The sequence below is a fragment of the Echiichthys vipera genome (genome assembly GCF_963691815.1).
Source record: "Echiichthys vipera genome assembly, chromosome: 11".
Classification (NCBI taxonomy): domain Eukaryota; kingdom Metazoa; phylum Chordata; class Actinopteri; order Perciformes; family Trachinidae; genus Echiichthys; species Echiichthys vipera.
The window spans coordinates 4,096,600-4,113,022 of record NC_139836.1 but is presented as its reverse complement, the minus strand read 5'-3'; the positions used below and the strand labels follow the sequence as shown (position 1 = coordinate 4,113,022).

General features: G+C 42.2%; 2 protein-coding genes across 2 annotated transcripts; both read left to right on the top strand.

The window, feature by feature from the left end:
• Window positions 1-5,428: 5,428 nt before the first annotated feature.
• LOC310954047 (uncharacterized protein) lies at window positions 5,429-8,660 on the top strand. The gene is made up of 3 exons (XM_083923343.1): window positions 5,429-5,581; window positions 7,664-7,972; window positions 8,294-8,660. Exons 1-3 carry the CDS (start codon window positions 5,515-5,517, stop codon window positions 8,329-8,331), a joined length of 414 nt encoding a protein of 137 aa, XP_083779469.1. The 5' UTR covers window positions 5,429-5,514; the 3' UTR covers window positions 8,332-8,660.
• A 3,246-nt stretch (window positions 8,661-11,906) lies between these two features.
• Window positions 11,907-16,421, top strand: LOC310953567 (uncharacterized protein). The gene is made up of 3 exons (XM_083922641.1): window positions 11,907-12,024; window positions 13,927-14,289; window positions 15,504-16,421. Exons 1-3 carry the CDS (start codon window positions 11,997-11,999, stop codon window positions 15,554-15,556), a joined length of 444 nt encoding a protein of 147 aa, XP_083778767.1. The 5' UTR covers window positions 11,907-11,996; the 3' UTR covers window positions 15,557-16,421.
• Window positions 16,422-16,423: the final 2 nt, after the last annotated feature.

Genomic DNA, 16,423 nt, shown 5'->3' with positions numbered 1-16,423 from the left:
CCCGCCTCACGCACGATGTCAGCTGGGATTGGCTCCAGCACCCCCGCGACCCCGACCCCGACCCCGGGATAAGCGGTTGAAGATGAACATTGGAAATATATATAACCAATGATAATCATATAATATCTATTTTCCAAGAGGAAAAGGGAGGTAGTACAAGTGTTCACATAGACACAAACGACTACACGGAGATGCGATAAGACCCCAAAATTGACTCAAACATTCAAAAACATGCAAAATGACTTAAAATAAATCCAAAACGATCATAAAAACATGCAAAATGACTTAAAATAAATCCAAAACGACCACAAAAACATGCAAAATGACTTAAAATGAATCCAAAACGATCACAAAAACATGCAAAATGACTTTAAAAAAATCCAAAACATCACAAAAACGTGCAAAATGACTGCAAAGACATGCGAAATTACCAAAAATAGATGCAAGATGACTACATAAACGTCAATAAGTTCAGTTTACAAAATAATACATTGGAAATATATATAAACAATGATAGTCACATCTTTTCCAAGCGGAAAAAGGGAGGTAGTACAAGTGTTCACATTTATTTCATTTTTTGTTCATGTTATTTTTCAGAACTTTTTTAAGAAATAATACTTTTCTCTGTTTTTCTCTGTAGAGATACAAAGTTACATTTCTCTCCCAAAGCACACGGTGTAAATACGCTAAAGATTTTTCAAGTACTCTCATCATTAGGTGGAAAATGCCCAAATTACTGCACATTACTTTCGTTGCTATGTACGATAAACACATGAGAGCAGTCTGGATTGTTAAATGATTCAATAACAAGATACCAATTAAAATGTAAAAAAAAAATATATAAATAAAGTTGTATATTTAATTTAAACAGCAGACAACTCTGGCAACCAGCAGCGCCCAAAGCTATTGGCTGTTACCATGGAAACAGAACGGGACAGAAAGTCATTGTCAAACCCTTCAGACAAAAATGTAAATAATAATTTCAGACTAAATATATATTTTTATGGAAAAACAATACTTTTTTTGGTATTTTTTTAGAAATATAGCTTTTAAATATAGATTCAGATTGTCTATTTCACACAGTGGTGGGTCCCCAGCGTCCCCAAAATAAAAAACACCCAACTGTTACTTACCTTAAACACCTTGATGGTTTCCAACGTCCGTCGCGCTGCCGCCATTTTGTCCCACTCCCCTTCTTCCTCTGGGAGTACCGCGCGCGACCGTGTTTTCGCGCCTCTTCACTGACATAGCTAGCCCCAGCCGTTGAACTAGCTAGCTCTAGCTTGCTGGCTAACTTGCCCTTTAACCGCCTTTAACTTTTCATTACCGTCTCACAACCTCCGTCGTCGTGTCCGGTGTAGGTTCGCCGTCAACCGAAGCTTATGATAATATACCAATGGCCAGTGTATCGCGGATATTCTCACTTTTCACCGGACCAAACTGACGGGTCCCGGCTATGCTAACGTTAGCTCATAGCTCCAATATGCTCCTTCGATGACTCAGCAGGCTTCTGCGCTCGGAGGTAAAATCCAGGTAAAAACGAGCCTTCTTGTGGATAATTGTGACTTTCTGGACGCAGTAGTTATTTATCTTTCCCAACACAGTGTCGTAGTAATTATCTGCTTTATTTTCACCCGACACAAACGAGTTAAAACCGTGCTCGGCCTCTCTGCCGGGCTGCTGACCTGTACATCCCCAGACTCAGGTACCCTTACTCCGGCCACTGCAGGTTGCCAGATATGTGTGACAAAACCAACGGCCCAAGATTTTAAATACACAAATGCAGCATTTCATTTAAAAGATGGGTTTTTATTTATTATTATAATTGTTATTATTATTATTATTGCATTCAAAATGGCTATTTAACCCAAACCACGGATAAGGAAATCATCCCGCGGATTCACTTCAAATGATTCCGCGGTAAAATATCGGTTAAACCGCGGACCTGGCAACCTTGTAAGACTGTAGCTATAGCAGTGAAAAAGTGAAACATTACACATGTAAATAAATAATACCATGAACATTTGTAATTCATGGGAGCAAAGAAGAAGTTAGCTTAGTTAAAGTTTTATTATAGAATTATATATTTTTTAATGTGGTCTCTTATAGGACATATTAATAAAGTGAATGAAAAGCGTATTTAATACATTGTTAGGAATCGTTGTCTAATGGAAATAATAGCCAAATAAGTCATTTATTGGTTATAAATGCTGATACTATTGTATTTTTAAGTAGTAGCCTCCTATCCTGATTGATAATGCTGTATTGTAACATTTTCCATATGAGGTCTTGGACATATATTAAAGGCATAACAATATATTATGTATGTTATACCAGACTCAATCACATTTATATTCAACAGAAAATATAGATTAGATATAGATTGTGACGAAAAGAGAGCTGAGGAAGGCAAAGCTCTGGATCTACCAGTCAGTCCTGGTTCCTACCCTCACATGTGGTCATGAAAGCTGGGTCAGGACCCAAAGAACCAGGTCCAGGTACAAGCGTGTGAAATGTGTTTCCTCAGGAGGGGGGCTGGAGTCTCCCTTAGAGAGAGGGGGAGAAGTTCAGCATCCGTGAGGAACTCGGAGTAGAGCCGCTGCTCCTTTGTGTTGAAAGGAGCCAGTTGAGGTGGTTCAGGATCATCTGGTAAGGATGAACCCTGGGCGCCTCCCTAGGGAGGTGTTCCAGGCACGTCCAGCTGGGAGGAGGCCTCGGGGTAGACCCAGGACCAGGTGGAGAGATTAGATCTCCACACTGGCCTGGGAACGCCTCAGGATCCCCCAGTTAGAGCTGGTTAATGTGGCCCGGGAAAGGGAAGTTTGGGGTCCCCTGCTAAAGCTGCTGCCCCCGAGACCCGACCCCGGATAAGCGGCTGAAGATGAGATGAGATGAGAAAATATAGATACACTATTAACATAACAAAACAGGAACAGTAAAGATAAACGTCTGCTAAAGTAACAAAACTTTGTATTACATCTTACTAAACGGCAAACAGAAGTAGACCGGCTGCTATAATTATCGGCCTATTATCCGTATCTACTAGTATTTAATTAAATACAGCTGTCAGGCTACTCCAGACAAACAAATTATAACGTTGTCCTATGAGATTAAGTCTTATTAAAGTATAAAAACACAACAAAAAGGACTTTAGGATTATGATCATGAATAATCCTACATGATGGTCGCTGGATTATTTTATTATAATACAATAGAAGTAAAGGTTTGTTTGTCTAAATCAAAATATTATGTTTATTAAGTGTTATTTATTGCTTCTTGAATAAAAAAAGACTCAGTATATTTATACAAGTTTTAAAGTAAACAAAAAATGAAGTGTAATTTTAAAATATTTGTATCATAAAGGGGTGCATTTATATCGGCTTATGAGAACAAAGTGTTTATTTTAATGTCTATATTTTTTAATCTTGTTTATTTAATCCTTTATTTAAAACAGGTGATGACAAGTTGAATGCCGTGAGTAGAAATTACCCCAAAATGTCCAGTTTACTCCTGTTAATTACCTGTTTTAACCTTGTTTTGTTTTCTAAATTCCCAGCATCCTCTGCTTTGCACTATAGGAGGCGGTAACCGTGGCAACCGTCCATCTCTCTCTCTCTTCAGGTATTTGCATCTCAAAACATCAAGCACATTTTCTCACCATGTGTCACATTAAGTCAGGCGGCGCCGGCACGGAGATGTTAATTTACTGCAGGGTGTGTCCCGTCACACACACACACACACACACACACACACACACACACGAAACTGTGCTGCTGTGAAGCCGGTCCGACCGCAGAGGTGACACGATGTTGGCAACACCATCCTCACTTTGTTTTTGCAAAACAACAAATACAGAACAACTGGTTCTCAAACTGTGGTTCTTTAAAAGATCTTCCAAAATAAAAGACAGGAACATTCATTACTAAATAAATATAATATTACTTTAAGATCCATGAAATGTAATTTAAAATATGTTTAATAAGCATTTCCTGTAATATTTTTGTTCTAATATCAACCTGTTAAGTGGTCACGCTCATGACTCACGAGCTAAAATGTGATGGGGAGTCTCTGTGGTGGTTTTGTGTCTCTTTGTGGTTGTTTTGTGTCTCTTTGTGGTTGTTTTGTGTCTCTTTGTGGTTGTTTTGTGTCTCTTTGTGGTTGTTTTGTGTCTTTGTGGTTGTTTTGTGTCTTTGTGGTTGTTTTGTGTCTCTTTGTGGTTGTTTTGCATCTCTTTGTGGTCGTTAAGTGTCTACTTTTTAAATTTAGTGTCTCTTTGTGGTCATTTTGTGCCTCTTTGTGGTCGTTTTGTGTCTTTTTGTGGTCATTTTGTGTCTCTTTGTGGTCATTTTGTGTCTCTTTGTGGTTGTTTTGTGTCTCTTTGTGGTTGTTTTGCGTCTCTTTGTGGTTGTTTTGTGTCTCTTTGTAATCATTGTGTGTCTCTTTGTGGTCATTTTGTGTCTCTTTGTGGTTGTTTTGCGTCTCTTTGTGGTCGTTGTGTGTCTCTTTGTGGTCATTTTGTGTCTCTTTGTGGTTGTTTTGCGTCTCTTTGTGGTCGTTGTGTGTCTCTTTGTGGTCATTTTGTGTCTCTTTGTGGTTGTTTTGCGTTGTTTTGTGTCTCTTTGTGGTTGTTTTGTGTCTCTTTGTGGTTGTTTTGTGTCTTTTTATGGTCGATTTGTGTCTCAAGAGAATAAACAGAGGTAAATGAGCAGTTTAAAAACACTGCAATCTTGGCTCCAAATGGAGAGAACTGTTGGAGCTGTCTAAGTGTCCTTGGGCAAGACACTGAACGCTGAATTGCTCCCTGTGCTGCACATGGGTGTGTGACTGTGGTGTGAATGGTTAGATCTGATCAGATGGTGTGTAGATTTCCACTGCCATCACTGTGAGCGTCTGTGTTGTAGAGTGAAAGGCGCTTTACCGAGTGTTTTCTAATGACACATGAAGTGAACCCACTCTTTGTCAACGTGCACAAAAAACACAAAAAGAAGTATGTTGTGGTGAGTCAGGCAGCCTTTTTTAAATTCCTTTGAAGGGAGAACACACACACACACACACACACACACACACACACACACACACACACACACCCTGACCGCCTCTCTAATAAAACTGCAGCCCCTCACTTCTGTACACACACATTATAATGCATTACCCTTCGGAGGTTAATACACAGCACAGTGCATGAGAACAGCCTTGATCATGATCTGATTTGACAAGAACCCGCTGACTGACTCTCGTGTGTGTTTACATGTTAAACAGGATTTAAAGTTCGTCACACACACACACACACACACACACTCTCTCTCCTCTGCTGCAGCGACGTGTCAGACCTGAGAGACGGGTCCACCCTGCAGCCACGCCTGATTCCTCAGCAGGGCGAGACCAGAGGGGCGTCTCCTGAGGGACACCTGCGCACCTGCCTCTATAAGACCCAGCCTCCTCCATCCATCCTTTAACACACTCGACACACACAACACTCTCGACACTCTCGACACACACACACACACAGCAGTCATGGCTGACTTAATCGGAAACTTAGTGGGGGACAAAGGAATTGCAAAAATGGTCGGGTCTAAAGTGGGTGAGTACGATCTGGAAAATATCTCTATTTGAGGTCATTTTGTGTCTCTTTGTGGTCGTTTCGTGTCTCTTTGTGGTTGTTTTGTGTCTCTTTGTGGTCATTTTGTGTCTCTTTGTGGTCGTTTTGTGTCTCTTGTTGTTGTTTTGTGTCTCTTTGTGGTCATTTTGTGTCTCTTTGTGGTCGTTTTCTGTCTCTTTGAGGATTGGATCATGCAGAAGTTGTTATACGTGACTTTGTTGAACCAGAAAACCCTGAACGGACTGCACGGATCTTTTATTGAAGAGACAGAAGTCGGTTTTAAACGTTCAAGTTTTCCAAAGATATCTAATAAGAAGAAGAAGAAGAAGAAATTCAGGGGGAACTATTTCATGTGTTGGTCACATATAAATAAATATAAAGTAACAAAAGATAAACATGATAAAGGGATTCTTTTAACACAACGTGGAGCCTTATACTGTATCTATGTTTTCAAATGAGGGTGAGAGGATTATTAATTTTTACTTAGTGAGGTTTGTTGATTGTTTAAAATCCAGATTATGAGATTTTACTGTGACAGCCGGTTATACGTCTACGACGGACGCGCAGGGATCCGGCTATTCGCTGCAGACGCCTCAGATATCTGCAAATAAAAAGCGATTGTTTTGATCTGCAGGGAGGAGCAGACGAGTCGTGTTTTCAGTGTGAGTCAGACGATACCTCACGCCTCAGGGGGAATCCACTTTATTCATTATCTCTCAAATATTTCTGTGTGATCCGCACCCAGCTCTGCTCCGACGGGTCCGATCTGATGCAAATGCTTATTCAATATCTAACTGAGAGTACTATGAGACACGCCCTGAAGCTAGAAACTCGTCCAAATTTGTATTTAATTGGTTGGAGAAGAACTTTAATCCAGAGTTTTGTACTTTTTCCAGAAATAAGCACAAAATATTCCATTATAACCTGATTTAAAACAAATAAAACTGAATATCAGAGGCATTTAGACACGTTTATCTCCCCTTTTTCTTTGTTATTTCTTATTTAATGTCTTTTTTCTTGGTAAAAGTGTTAACATTTTGTCCAAATGCGTCCTTCAGCTGGGAAACTAAGAGGAAGTCTCTCTGAGAAGGTCACAAACCATCCTAAAATGGGCGCTGATGGATATCGAGCCGTGCTTTTAGGAACCTTTAATGATTGAAGTGGCGTTTGTTTCCACGCGTGTATTTTTCCAGCCTTTGTTTTCGTCTTTTGCAGTTATTCTGACTCTGAATGTCCCTTTAATAACGTCCTTCAAGTCGGACAAGAAGTAAAAACTGCTGTTTGCAGCTCTCACCATCACCACGGTGATTAAAGTCTGATTAAAGCAGACCTGTCCCATGTTTAGTCCTGACTCTGGGGACACAGAGCAGACCTGTCCCATGTTTAGTCCTGACTCTGGGGACACAGAGCAGACCTGTCCCATGTTTAGTCCTGACTCTGGGGACACAGAGCAGACCTGTCCCATGTTTAGTCCTGACTCTGGGGACACAGAGCAGACCTGTCCCATGTTTAGTCCTGACTCTGGGGACACAGAGCAGACCTGTCCCATGTTTAGTCCTGACTCTGGGGACACGGAGCAGACCTGTCCCATGTTTAGTCCTGACTCTGGGGACACAGAGCAGACCTGTCCCATGTTTAGTCCTGACTCTGGGGACACAGAGCAGACCTGTCCCATGTTTAGTCCTGACTCTGGGGACACAGAGCAGACCTGTCCCATGTTTAGTCCTGACTCTGGGGACACAGAGCAAACCTGTCCCATGTTTAGTCCTGACTCTGGGGACACAGAGCAGACCTGTCCCATGTTTAGTCCTGACTCTGGGGACACAGAGCAAACCTGTCCCATGTTTAGTCCTGACTCTGGGGACACAGAGCAGACCTGTCCCATGTTTAGTCCTGACTCTGGGGACACGGAGCAGACCTGTCCCATGTTTAGTCCTGACTCTGGGGACACGGAGCAGACCTGTCCCATGTTTAGTCCTGACTCTGGGGACACAGACGCGGTTGGACCTTCAGATGTCCCAGTGTGACCTCCCCAGAACTGAACTGAAGCTGTTTTCTCTGCAGGTGATGTGGCCGAGGACCTGGTGGGGAAAGTCCTGAGTGGAAAAGGGAAGGGTGAGGAGGCTGGTGGGAACAGTGGAGGAGGACTGGATTTAGGAAGCCTCGCCTCACTCGCCGGAGGGAAGAAGGACGACGACGGAGGGTTTGGATTAGGAGACATCGCCTCACTCGCCGGAGGGAAGAAGGACGACGGAGGGTTTGGATTAGGAGACATCGCCTCACTCGCCGGGGGGAAGAAGGATGACGGAGGGTTTGGACTAGGAGACATCGCCTCCCTCGCTGGTGGTGGTGATAAGAAGGACGAGGGGAAAGGTGAGTCCTTCACACTGACTTAAAACAATCACAAATAAACACAAAACACCCACTAATGACCCAAAATCACATCAAAAGAGACACTAAGAGTGAAAATTGTACACAAACGGGTTGATACAAACGACAACAGACACGTAAAATGACTACAAATAGATACAAAGTGAATATAAGGAGATGCAAAACCAACAAAAACCATCACAAGAGACAGAAATGAGTAAAAATAGATGCAAAACGAGCACAAATACAAATGAAATGACTAAAAAATGTTGGTGTTCTGGTCCGTTTTTAACGCCGTCTCTGTCTTTGTGTCTCTCGTCTCAGGGCCGGATGTGATGGGCGCCCTTCAGGGACTCTTTTAATCGACGCCCTGCAGACCACGTCCACCCCACCTCCACCTGCAGTGACTCCACCCACGCTGGTGGAAAATTCATGCTCTTCAATATTTACACGCCGTTTGTTTTCCTTGACTTTCACGTTGTTGTGTCACCGGGGACATCTGTAAAACCATAAAATACACATTACTGTTTAAAACTGTCATAAATATCAATGACTTCTGCTGAGTGACAAACAATATTTATGTTTTATGTACTGAGGGAATCACTTAAGCCTGAGAAAACATCACTATATCTGGGTTTTTATGTGTTTAAGAAATGAATAAATCTCTAATGTCTCCTGGAGACCAACACTACTTTGTGTCATTCATTCAACATCAACAACATCAACAGTAATCGTCGTAAATGAAATTTACTAAAACACATGTTTCCTGTTTCTGCTGCTAATGAAAGCTGAGGCTTCAACATTAAATATTCTCAGGGCGCACTCACACTGTGCCTCTGTACCGTGCTCAAACAGGTTTCACGGCTAAAGTCTGGTTCCTTTGACCAGTGTGAGTGCAACTTTACCGCGCCTAGGAGCGGCACGCTTGCCGTCCACGGCCCGTTTGGGAGAGGTGGGCTTTAGTAAAGCACGTTTGCACATGTACGAGCACGAGCGTGCGCACGTGTACGAGCACGAGGCCTACGGCGGTTCTGAGGTCATTTCCTGTGCGCCTGTTGGGACGTAGAAAAAAGAAGGAGGGACCATGCGCGGACATTTAAAACTATGGCGGTGAAAGGTTCACGTTGGTGTGATGCGGAGGTGGAGTGTTTACTGCAGATTTGGTCGATGAAAAGATTCAAAAACAGTCGACAAGACGCACAAAAACTCAGAGGTCTACGGAAAGATCTGGAAACAAAGCCACGCATCGCCATGACGTCATCAATGCACAGGCTTCAGTGATCTGGTTGGTTGATTTGGCCCGTATGTTGGTGATGGACAGATGGTTTATCCAATCAGAAACCAGGATTTTCACCCCTTCCCCAAAGATCTCCAAACCAGAGTTCAGATGGATCTGCTGAGACCATGAGGATCCATCCATCTGGAAGTTTCACGTTGGATCCATCCTTCTCAAAAACAAAGGCCGCAAAGTGTTCTCAACATTGGGGCGACTGTGGCTCAGTGAAAGAGTGGGTCGTCCTCCATTCGAGAGACCCGCAGTTCGATCCCCATGTGGAAGTGTCCTTGGGCAAAACACTGAACCCCGAATTGCTGTGTGAATGTGCTGTGAATGATTAGATTAGATGGTCTGTAGATGTCCACTGCCATCAGTGTGAATGTCTGTGTGAACGGGTGAATGTGACAAACACTGTGAAGGCACCTTGAGTACTCAGAAGACTAAAAAGGCGCTTTATAAGTACAAGTACAAGCAGCCAATGGGACAGGTTCTCACAGCGTCTGGGTGTGCCGTGGTCGGGTTAATACTGAATGACTGGACGGCGGCGGCACTCGCCCTGAGCTTCAAATATTGCCGCAGACGGGCTTACATCGGAATGAGTTGAGAGCCCCCTGCGTCGGGTTTGTACGTTTAAGACCTTTTTAGTCCGTAACTAACGCCAAAGACCCCTGACCAAGCTTCAGTTTATGACGTGTTGGGTGTGAGACTGTGTTGTCCTGTGACGTGGCGTCCTTAAAAAGCAGCTGTTAATAAATGCTGGAGTAACCGTGGCCCACACATTGGTACTCAAACCCACACACTCGGCCCAAGACTGGAAGGAAGTGTTTGAAACACTTGGTGGAAATATCACAATGGACCCAACGGTGCGTCTGTTACCAAGAGCTCTTACAGATACGACTACCAACAGCACTTAAACGCATCACAGTAAGGTGGCTGAAGCCTGACCCTCCAACGCTCAACAAGTGGACTGAAGAAATAAACAACATATATCAAAAGTGGAGCCCTGCTGTGGGAATACTGGTGTAATTCTACTTCTTTTATTGCATCTTGCTCTATTTTATATTCTTCTTTGTCATTAAAGTCTCCGTGTCCTTTGTTGTGCCTTGACTTTTACCTTGTGTATGAAACAGCAGATACGATGAATATGATTTTGAATGAAATTTAAATTAAAACGAATCAAAAAAGAGAAGAGAAGACGGCTGTGGAGCTTTCTTCTTCCTTCACACTGTGAAACAGCCGGGGTCCTCATGCTCGTCTCCACCCTGGACCCTGTTCCTGTTTACCCCCTCTCTGGTTTTTGTTTGTTTCTGGTTTTGGTTTATTAAATATATCAGTTGAGATCTTACTCGGCGTCCTCGTCTGCATCTGGGTCCTGCTCCTCAGAGTTAATCCCTGCACCGTTCACGACACGTGAGGTCTTTATTAAAGAGACGTGATGCTGATCCATGTTCTCCTGCTCCTCTGACACTGATGCACTGAATGATGTTTCTACACCATCCTTCTGTTTCCTCCAGATCTCAGATTAATTATCTCGTTATCAAATTACATGTATGTATGCATGTATGACCCTTTAGGGCATGGGTGTCAAAGTCAAGGCCCGCGGGCCGTATCTGGCCCGCCAGATACGGCCCGCGAATGAACGATCTTGGCCCCCGGGATGATATTTGATTAGTATTAGAACCGGCCCGCACGCCACAGCCGCCTGCTGGTGTTTTTCACGCACCAAAACTACATTACCCACGATGCAACGGTAGCCCGCACACTCACTGCAGCGCAAGTGGGCCATTATTATTATCATTATTCATCAGCAGTCAGGGCAGATGTCAACTTTCAGCCCCCCCCCCAATAATGGCTAAACGGCTTTATCTTGATATTAAGAAACATATTCTTTATTTTTTCCCTGTTTGCCTGTTGAAAATGTTTTCCTTGAAATAAATAAAGTCATAAGAAAATATTGCTTTATTCATTTAATGTACAGGACACAGATGTGTTTTCTCTTTGAAGGAAGTTTGTTTTTGTCTGTTGAAAAATGTTTTCACCTGAAATTACTGCTGGAGCCGTACAAAAATATTGGATTATTTATTAAATTATTATATATAATACGGTACACTGTGTTAGGTCTTTGTTCAATAGGTGATATGCATCATTTTAATATGTTTTAATAAACATTGAACCAGTCCGGCCCTCGGCTTGGAGCAAATTTGTTTTTTTGGCCCTCTGATGTGTTTGACTTTGATGCCCCTGCTTTAGGGCTTCCGTAGTGGTGGTAGTAGCTCTTTTTGTGTGATTTCTGTCACGCACTCCCTGTTCTTCCCTGTTGTTTCATGTTTATATGTTGTCATGTTTCTTTATGTTGATAAAGTTTGATTGAAAAAAAAACTCAGTCGCAATCATAGAATTTTAAGAAAAGTTTTTCACCACATCACATGAATTAATAATAGTCCGTCCGTGCACAAGGAATTGGTTATGATACGGTGTGTGTGTAAGTGTGTGTGTGTGTGTGTGTGTGTGTGTGTGTGTGTGATTGAAAGCAGGTGGAGCAGGTTGGTGCTGTCTGCAGACACACCTGATTAATCGACTGCCAAACAGGGAGAGTGTCACCTGAGAGGGGCGTGGACCGAAAGAGAGGCAGCTTCAGTCTCTCCTGCCAGAAAACACACACTGGACACTCTCATTAGAGACACTCTCATTAGAGACACACACACACACGGACAGACACACACACAGAGACACACACACAGAAACACAGAGATGGATAAATGGATCGCAAAGAAAATCGGTGAGTAGAGAAAGAGGGGATGAAACAGATGTGTGTGTGTTCATGGTCCTGATTTGCATTTCTGCCGTCAGGTGGAAACTCTTTGTCTCTGTCATGGAAAATTCTCTACAAGGTTTTTTATTCATTACAAAAGTGCTGAGTCAAAGATTCAGAGAGTTTGGAAAATAATAATAATAAATATATGAAACATTGAGGGTTTGGGTGAGTTACTGAGTGGATAGAAGTTTAATGATGAGTGTTTTATATTTTTCATTCGTGTCTCTTTATGGTCCTTTTGGGGCCATTTTTGTGTCTCTTTGGGGCCATTTTTGTGTCTCTTGGTGCCATTTTGTGTCTCTTTGGGGCCTTTTTTGTGTCTCTTTGGAGCCATTTTTGTGTCTCTTGGTGCCATTTTGTGTCTCTTTGGGGCCATTTTTGTGTCTCTTGGTGCCATTTTGTGTCTCTTTGGGGCCTTTTTTGTGTCTCTTTGGAGCCATTTTTGTGTCTCTTGGTGCCATTTTGTGTCTCTTTGGGGCCTTTTTTGTGTCTCTTTGGAGCCATTTTTGTGTCTCTTTGGAGCCATTTTTGTGTCTCTTTGGAGCCATTTTTGTGTCTCTTTGGGGCCATTTTGTGTCTCTTTGGAGCCATTTTTGTGTCTCTTTGGGGCCATTTTAGTGTCTCTTTGGGGCCATTTTTGTGTCTCTTTGGGGCCATTTTGTGTCTCTTTGGGGCCATTTTTGTGTCTCTTTGGGGCCTTTTTTGTGTCTCTTTGGAGCCATTTTGTGTCTCTTTGGGGCCATTTTTGTGTCTCTTTGGTGCCATTTTTGTGTCTCTTTGGGGCCTTTTTTGTGTCTCTTTGGAGCCATTTTGTGTCTCTTTGGGGCCTTTTTTGTGTCTCTTTGGGGCCTTTTTTGTGTCTCTTTGGAGCCATTTTTGTGTCTCTTTGGAGCCATTTTGTGTCTCTTTGGGGCCATTTTTGTGTCTCTTTGGGGCCATTTTTGTGTCTCTTTGGGGCCATTTTGTGTCTCTTTGGAGCCATTTTTGTGTCTCTTTGGGGCCATTTTTGTGTCTCTTTGGGGCCATTTTGTGTCTTTTTTTAGCGATGCACCGAGCTGATACCCAGATTGTCTTCGATATTGACGAATCATCTGGATGAATGAGGCCCATCCAGTTATTTCTTTTTTATTAATATCACACAGCAAGTTAATTAAGTCGTTGTTTGTTGGGTTTCAGGCAGCTGCTTTATTTTATATTACATTTTGAAATCTCTGTTTGCACTTTACATGGAAGTGTTATTCATTTATTTTTGCTGCTAATCACTTTATTTGTTCATAAATATTAAGTACATTTATATCTGTGTTATTTGTCACTTTTTTTAGAAAGACTAAATGTTTCTATCAAGCCTGATGCCTTCACTCACATGGACGGGTTTACACTTCATTCATTCAACAGTAGGATCGGCCGATACGCTCAGCCCAGGTATTAGATTGGATCGGAAAAAACATCGGTGCATCTCTACTCTTTATGGTATTTTTGTGTCTTTTTGTGGCAATGGACGTACGCCCCTCCCCCCCGACATCACATACATGCCCTTTTTTGGTCAGAGGAAATGAGACGGAGTCAAAGTCTGACAAGATGAAGACTCCCGTAGGCGAGGACGATTGGATCAAGTTGGGTTGTGACCAAACACATTTGGGTGTTTGGTCACACGTCATTTTAGTTCAGATCAAATTGAAAAGACTGAAAGTCCGCACCAAACGAAGCAGGTGTGAAGGAGCCGTAAGCCGCAGCCCTGCCTAGCTGCTATTAGACGTAATTATTAGCAAATAATCCAGCAGCTCCAGGCAAAATAAAATTAACTTTCAAATATCTTTTCATCTTTGTCTTCTGAGATAAACTCCTGTGGTGATGTTTGTTCTGCAGGAGACATAGTGGAGGATAAAGTGAAGGGCGTCCTGGGGATGGATGACGAGGAGGAGAAAAAGGACGACAAAGACGGAGGATTCTTCTCAAAGATCTTCAACCGAGACGACGACGACGACGAACAGCGCAAGAAGTGGCAGAAGGAGAAGGAGAAAGACGACGAGAAGGACGGATTCTTCTCAAAGATCTTCAACAGAGACGACGACGACGATAAGGAGAAAGAGAAGAAAACGGGGTTCGCGGGCCTCTTCACTGAACAGGACGCAGCGATGGCGGCCGCGTTGAGCGAGGGAGACACCGTAGGAGGAGGAGGCGGCGAAGGCGGAGGAATCCAAGGACAAAGCATTGGAGTAAATGACGGTGGTACGTACGGAGAGACCTGATCGGTTGGTCGATTACACTGTTCTGTCCAAATTGAGCCACATTTTAACACATCTTCCATAAAAGTAACCATTGATTCTGACTTCTTTCGTGTGAATGCATTTATAAAACTGATGGCTCGAATCAAGCAATCTGATTGGTTGTTAGCTGTGATATAATTCTCGCAGATCAAGGCTATGACGTCCAATTCCTTCTCACGATTCTATATCACTCCGCTTTCATCTTTGAACACGGTTTAGGGACTTAAACATAAACTTGCAGAAGATTTCAGCATGTTTAGAAAGTGGTTGGTTATTCCTGTCAAAGCACGATCTGAGGCGCGCGTGTGCAGAAGGGCGGCCATCTTTGAAAACTAGCTACGGCTACACCCCGCGCGATCTGAGGTGGACAAGAAACGATACGCGAAAGTCCGCTAGAGTGCAGATAGAAAGTTTTTATGTGAGAAATGAAGACTTGATGACCAGTTAATGACCGACACTCGCTTCATTTTGAACCAATATGAATGAAATTTGGTTGGAATTTTGATATACACATTTATTTAGGCTCATTTCAATCATGTCATGAACGGAACTGGAAAAACATGGAGTACTTGGACCCCAATGCAGACACACTCCAATGCCAAATCAGATTAAGTTGCATAAAGTTTTACATTACCTTTCAGGACGAAGTTACTCGCCGAACCAGCAAACGCATCCTCCACCTTTCTTTTTTCCACCCAACTGGCGTCAAACGTTCTCACCTCCAGGTTTTGTTTCAGTTAAGGATAAAAATGAAATTCGTCCATTCTGCTGATCAAATATTAACTGTTTACTCCTCAATAAAAATGATTTATTGTTAATATTATACGTGGAACACCGGATGCTAGGTGGTTTGACCAAGGGGTGTAGCCGTAACTGGCTGCACGCTCACCTCAGATCGTGCATTGAAGCCTGACGTCAGGCGGAGGACATTTTTAAAAATGGCGCTTCGTGGTGGTCTGATGCAGAGGGGGAGTGTTTACTGCAGATTTGGTCAGATGGAAATCTTCAAAAGCAGTTGGAGAAAATGCACGAAAACTCAGATGTGTTCGGATCCCTTTTAAAAAAACAAATACACCGCAATGCGATGTTTGCATTTCGGTCTTTGGATACCTCGGCAAATATAAGATTGCAGTTGAATCTACTTCAACCAATAATAACTATCTGCTGTCGTTTTAGATTTGCTCAATGATCTGATGGATGTGGCTGCAGAAACGTCTCAAGGAGAATAATCAAAGGACAGAAACCTGCAAACGGCGTCATGACGATGAGGAAACACCTGCAGAAAAGATTTTCCCAAAGACTGAAAAAGAAAACGTTCTCCTCACACTTGATTCTCGTGATTTCTCTTAAAGTTAAACTGAACAAGTCAGAAGATGCCGTGACTTCCTGTTGTCTCAAACACACTGACGGCATCTGTCCGTTACCGGAAGTCCCATTAATTCTGTGTGTAATGCAAAATATATTAATATGTTTTGATAAAATATCTCAGATTTCTGTGACAGTTCATGGGATGGATGTGAATATCAATCTCACTGTGTGCTGGATTTAAGACGGGGTTAGCTTAGCTTAGCATAAAGAATGGAAACAGCTAGCATGGCTTTGCCAAAGTAAAAAAAACATAATTAAGTAAATTAAGACGTATTGTTTTAAATTAATTAATACAGTTACCAACTTCATTCCTTAAAGCTAAGCTAACCTCATCCTGACTCCAGTTCTGAACTAAATATTTACTTATATTAACTTAATTTTCCCCAAAATGTTATGCTATTCCTTGACTTATAATATCCAAAATTATGAACTTGCTACAAACAGCATAACAGTGGGTGTTTATTGATTGGTTTAATTTCACTGATTTGTACTTTATTGTGTTCCCAAAACTAAAAATTACATCAATAACTTGATTGCTACGTGTGTTTAATGTCAGCTATATTTGCTATGGAGGTGAAGTGAGGTCAACTGTTTTTAGCAATAACTCGAGAGTCAGGGGGTAAATTAAGTAATTGTGGTGATTTATAACGTTATGATAGAGTTTATACCAAAAGAAATCCTTAAAGACAAGATATTGTGATATGTTGTACATCAATAAATAATAAACT

What these genes read in the sequence shown, in the direction of transcription:
- LOC310954047 (XM_083923343.1), top strand. Translation starts at nt 5,515, where the DNA reads ATGGCTGACTTAATCGGAAACTTAGTGGGGGACAAAGGAATTGCAAAA. An exon ending in AATGGTCGGGTCTAAAGTGG is followed by an intron (nt 5,582 to 7,663) that starts GTGAGTACGATC and finishes TTTTCTCTGCAG; the next exon opens with GTGATGTGGCCGAGGACCTG. An exon ending in TAAGAAGGACGAGGGGAAAG is followed by an intron (nt 7,973 to 8,293) that starts GTGAGTCCTTCA and finishes CTCTCGTCTCAG; the next exon opens with GGCCGGATGTGATGGGCGCC.
- LOC310953567 (XM_083922641.1), top strand. Translation starts at nt 11,997, where the DNA reads ATGGATAAATGGATCGCAAAGAAAATCG. An exon ending in ATGGATCGCAAAGAAAATCG is followed by an intron (nt 12,025 to 13,926) that starts GTGAGTAGAGAA and finishes TTTGTTCTGCAG; the next exon opens with GAGACATAGTGGAGGATAAA. An exon ending in CATTGGAGTAAATGACGGTG is followed by an intron (nt 14,290 to 15,503) that starts GTACGTACGGAG and finishes CTGTCGTTTTAG; the next exon opens with ATTTGCTCAATGATCTGATG.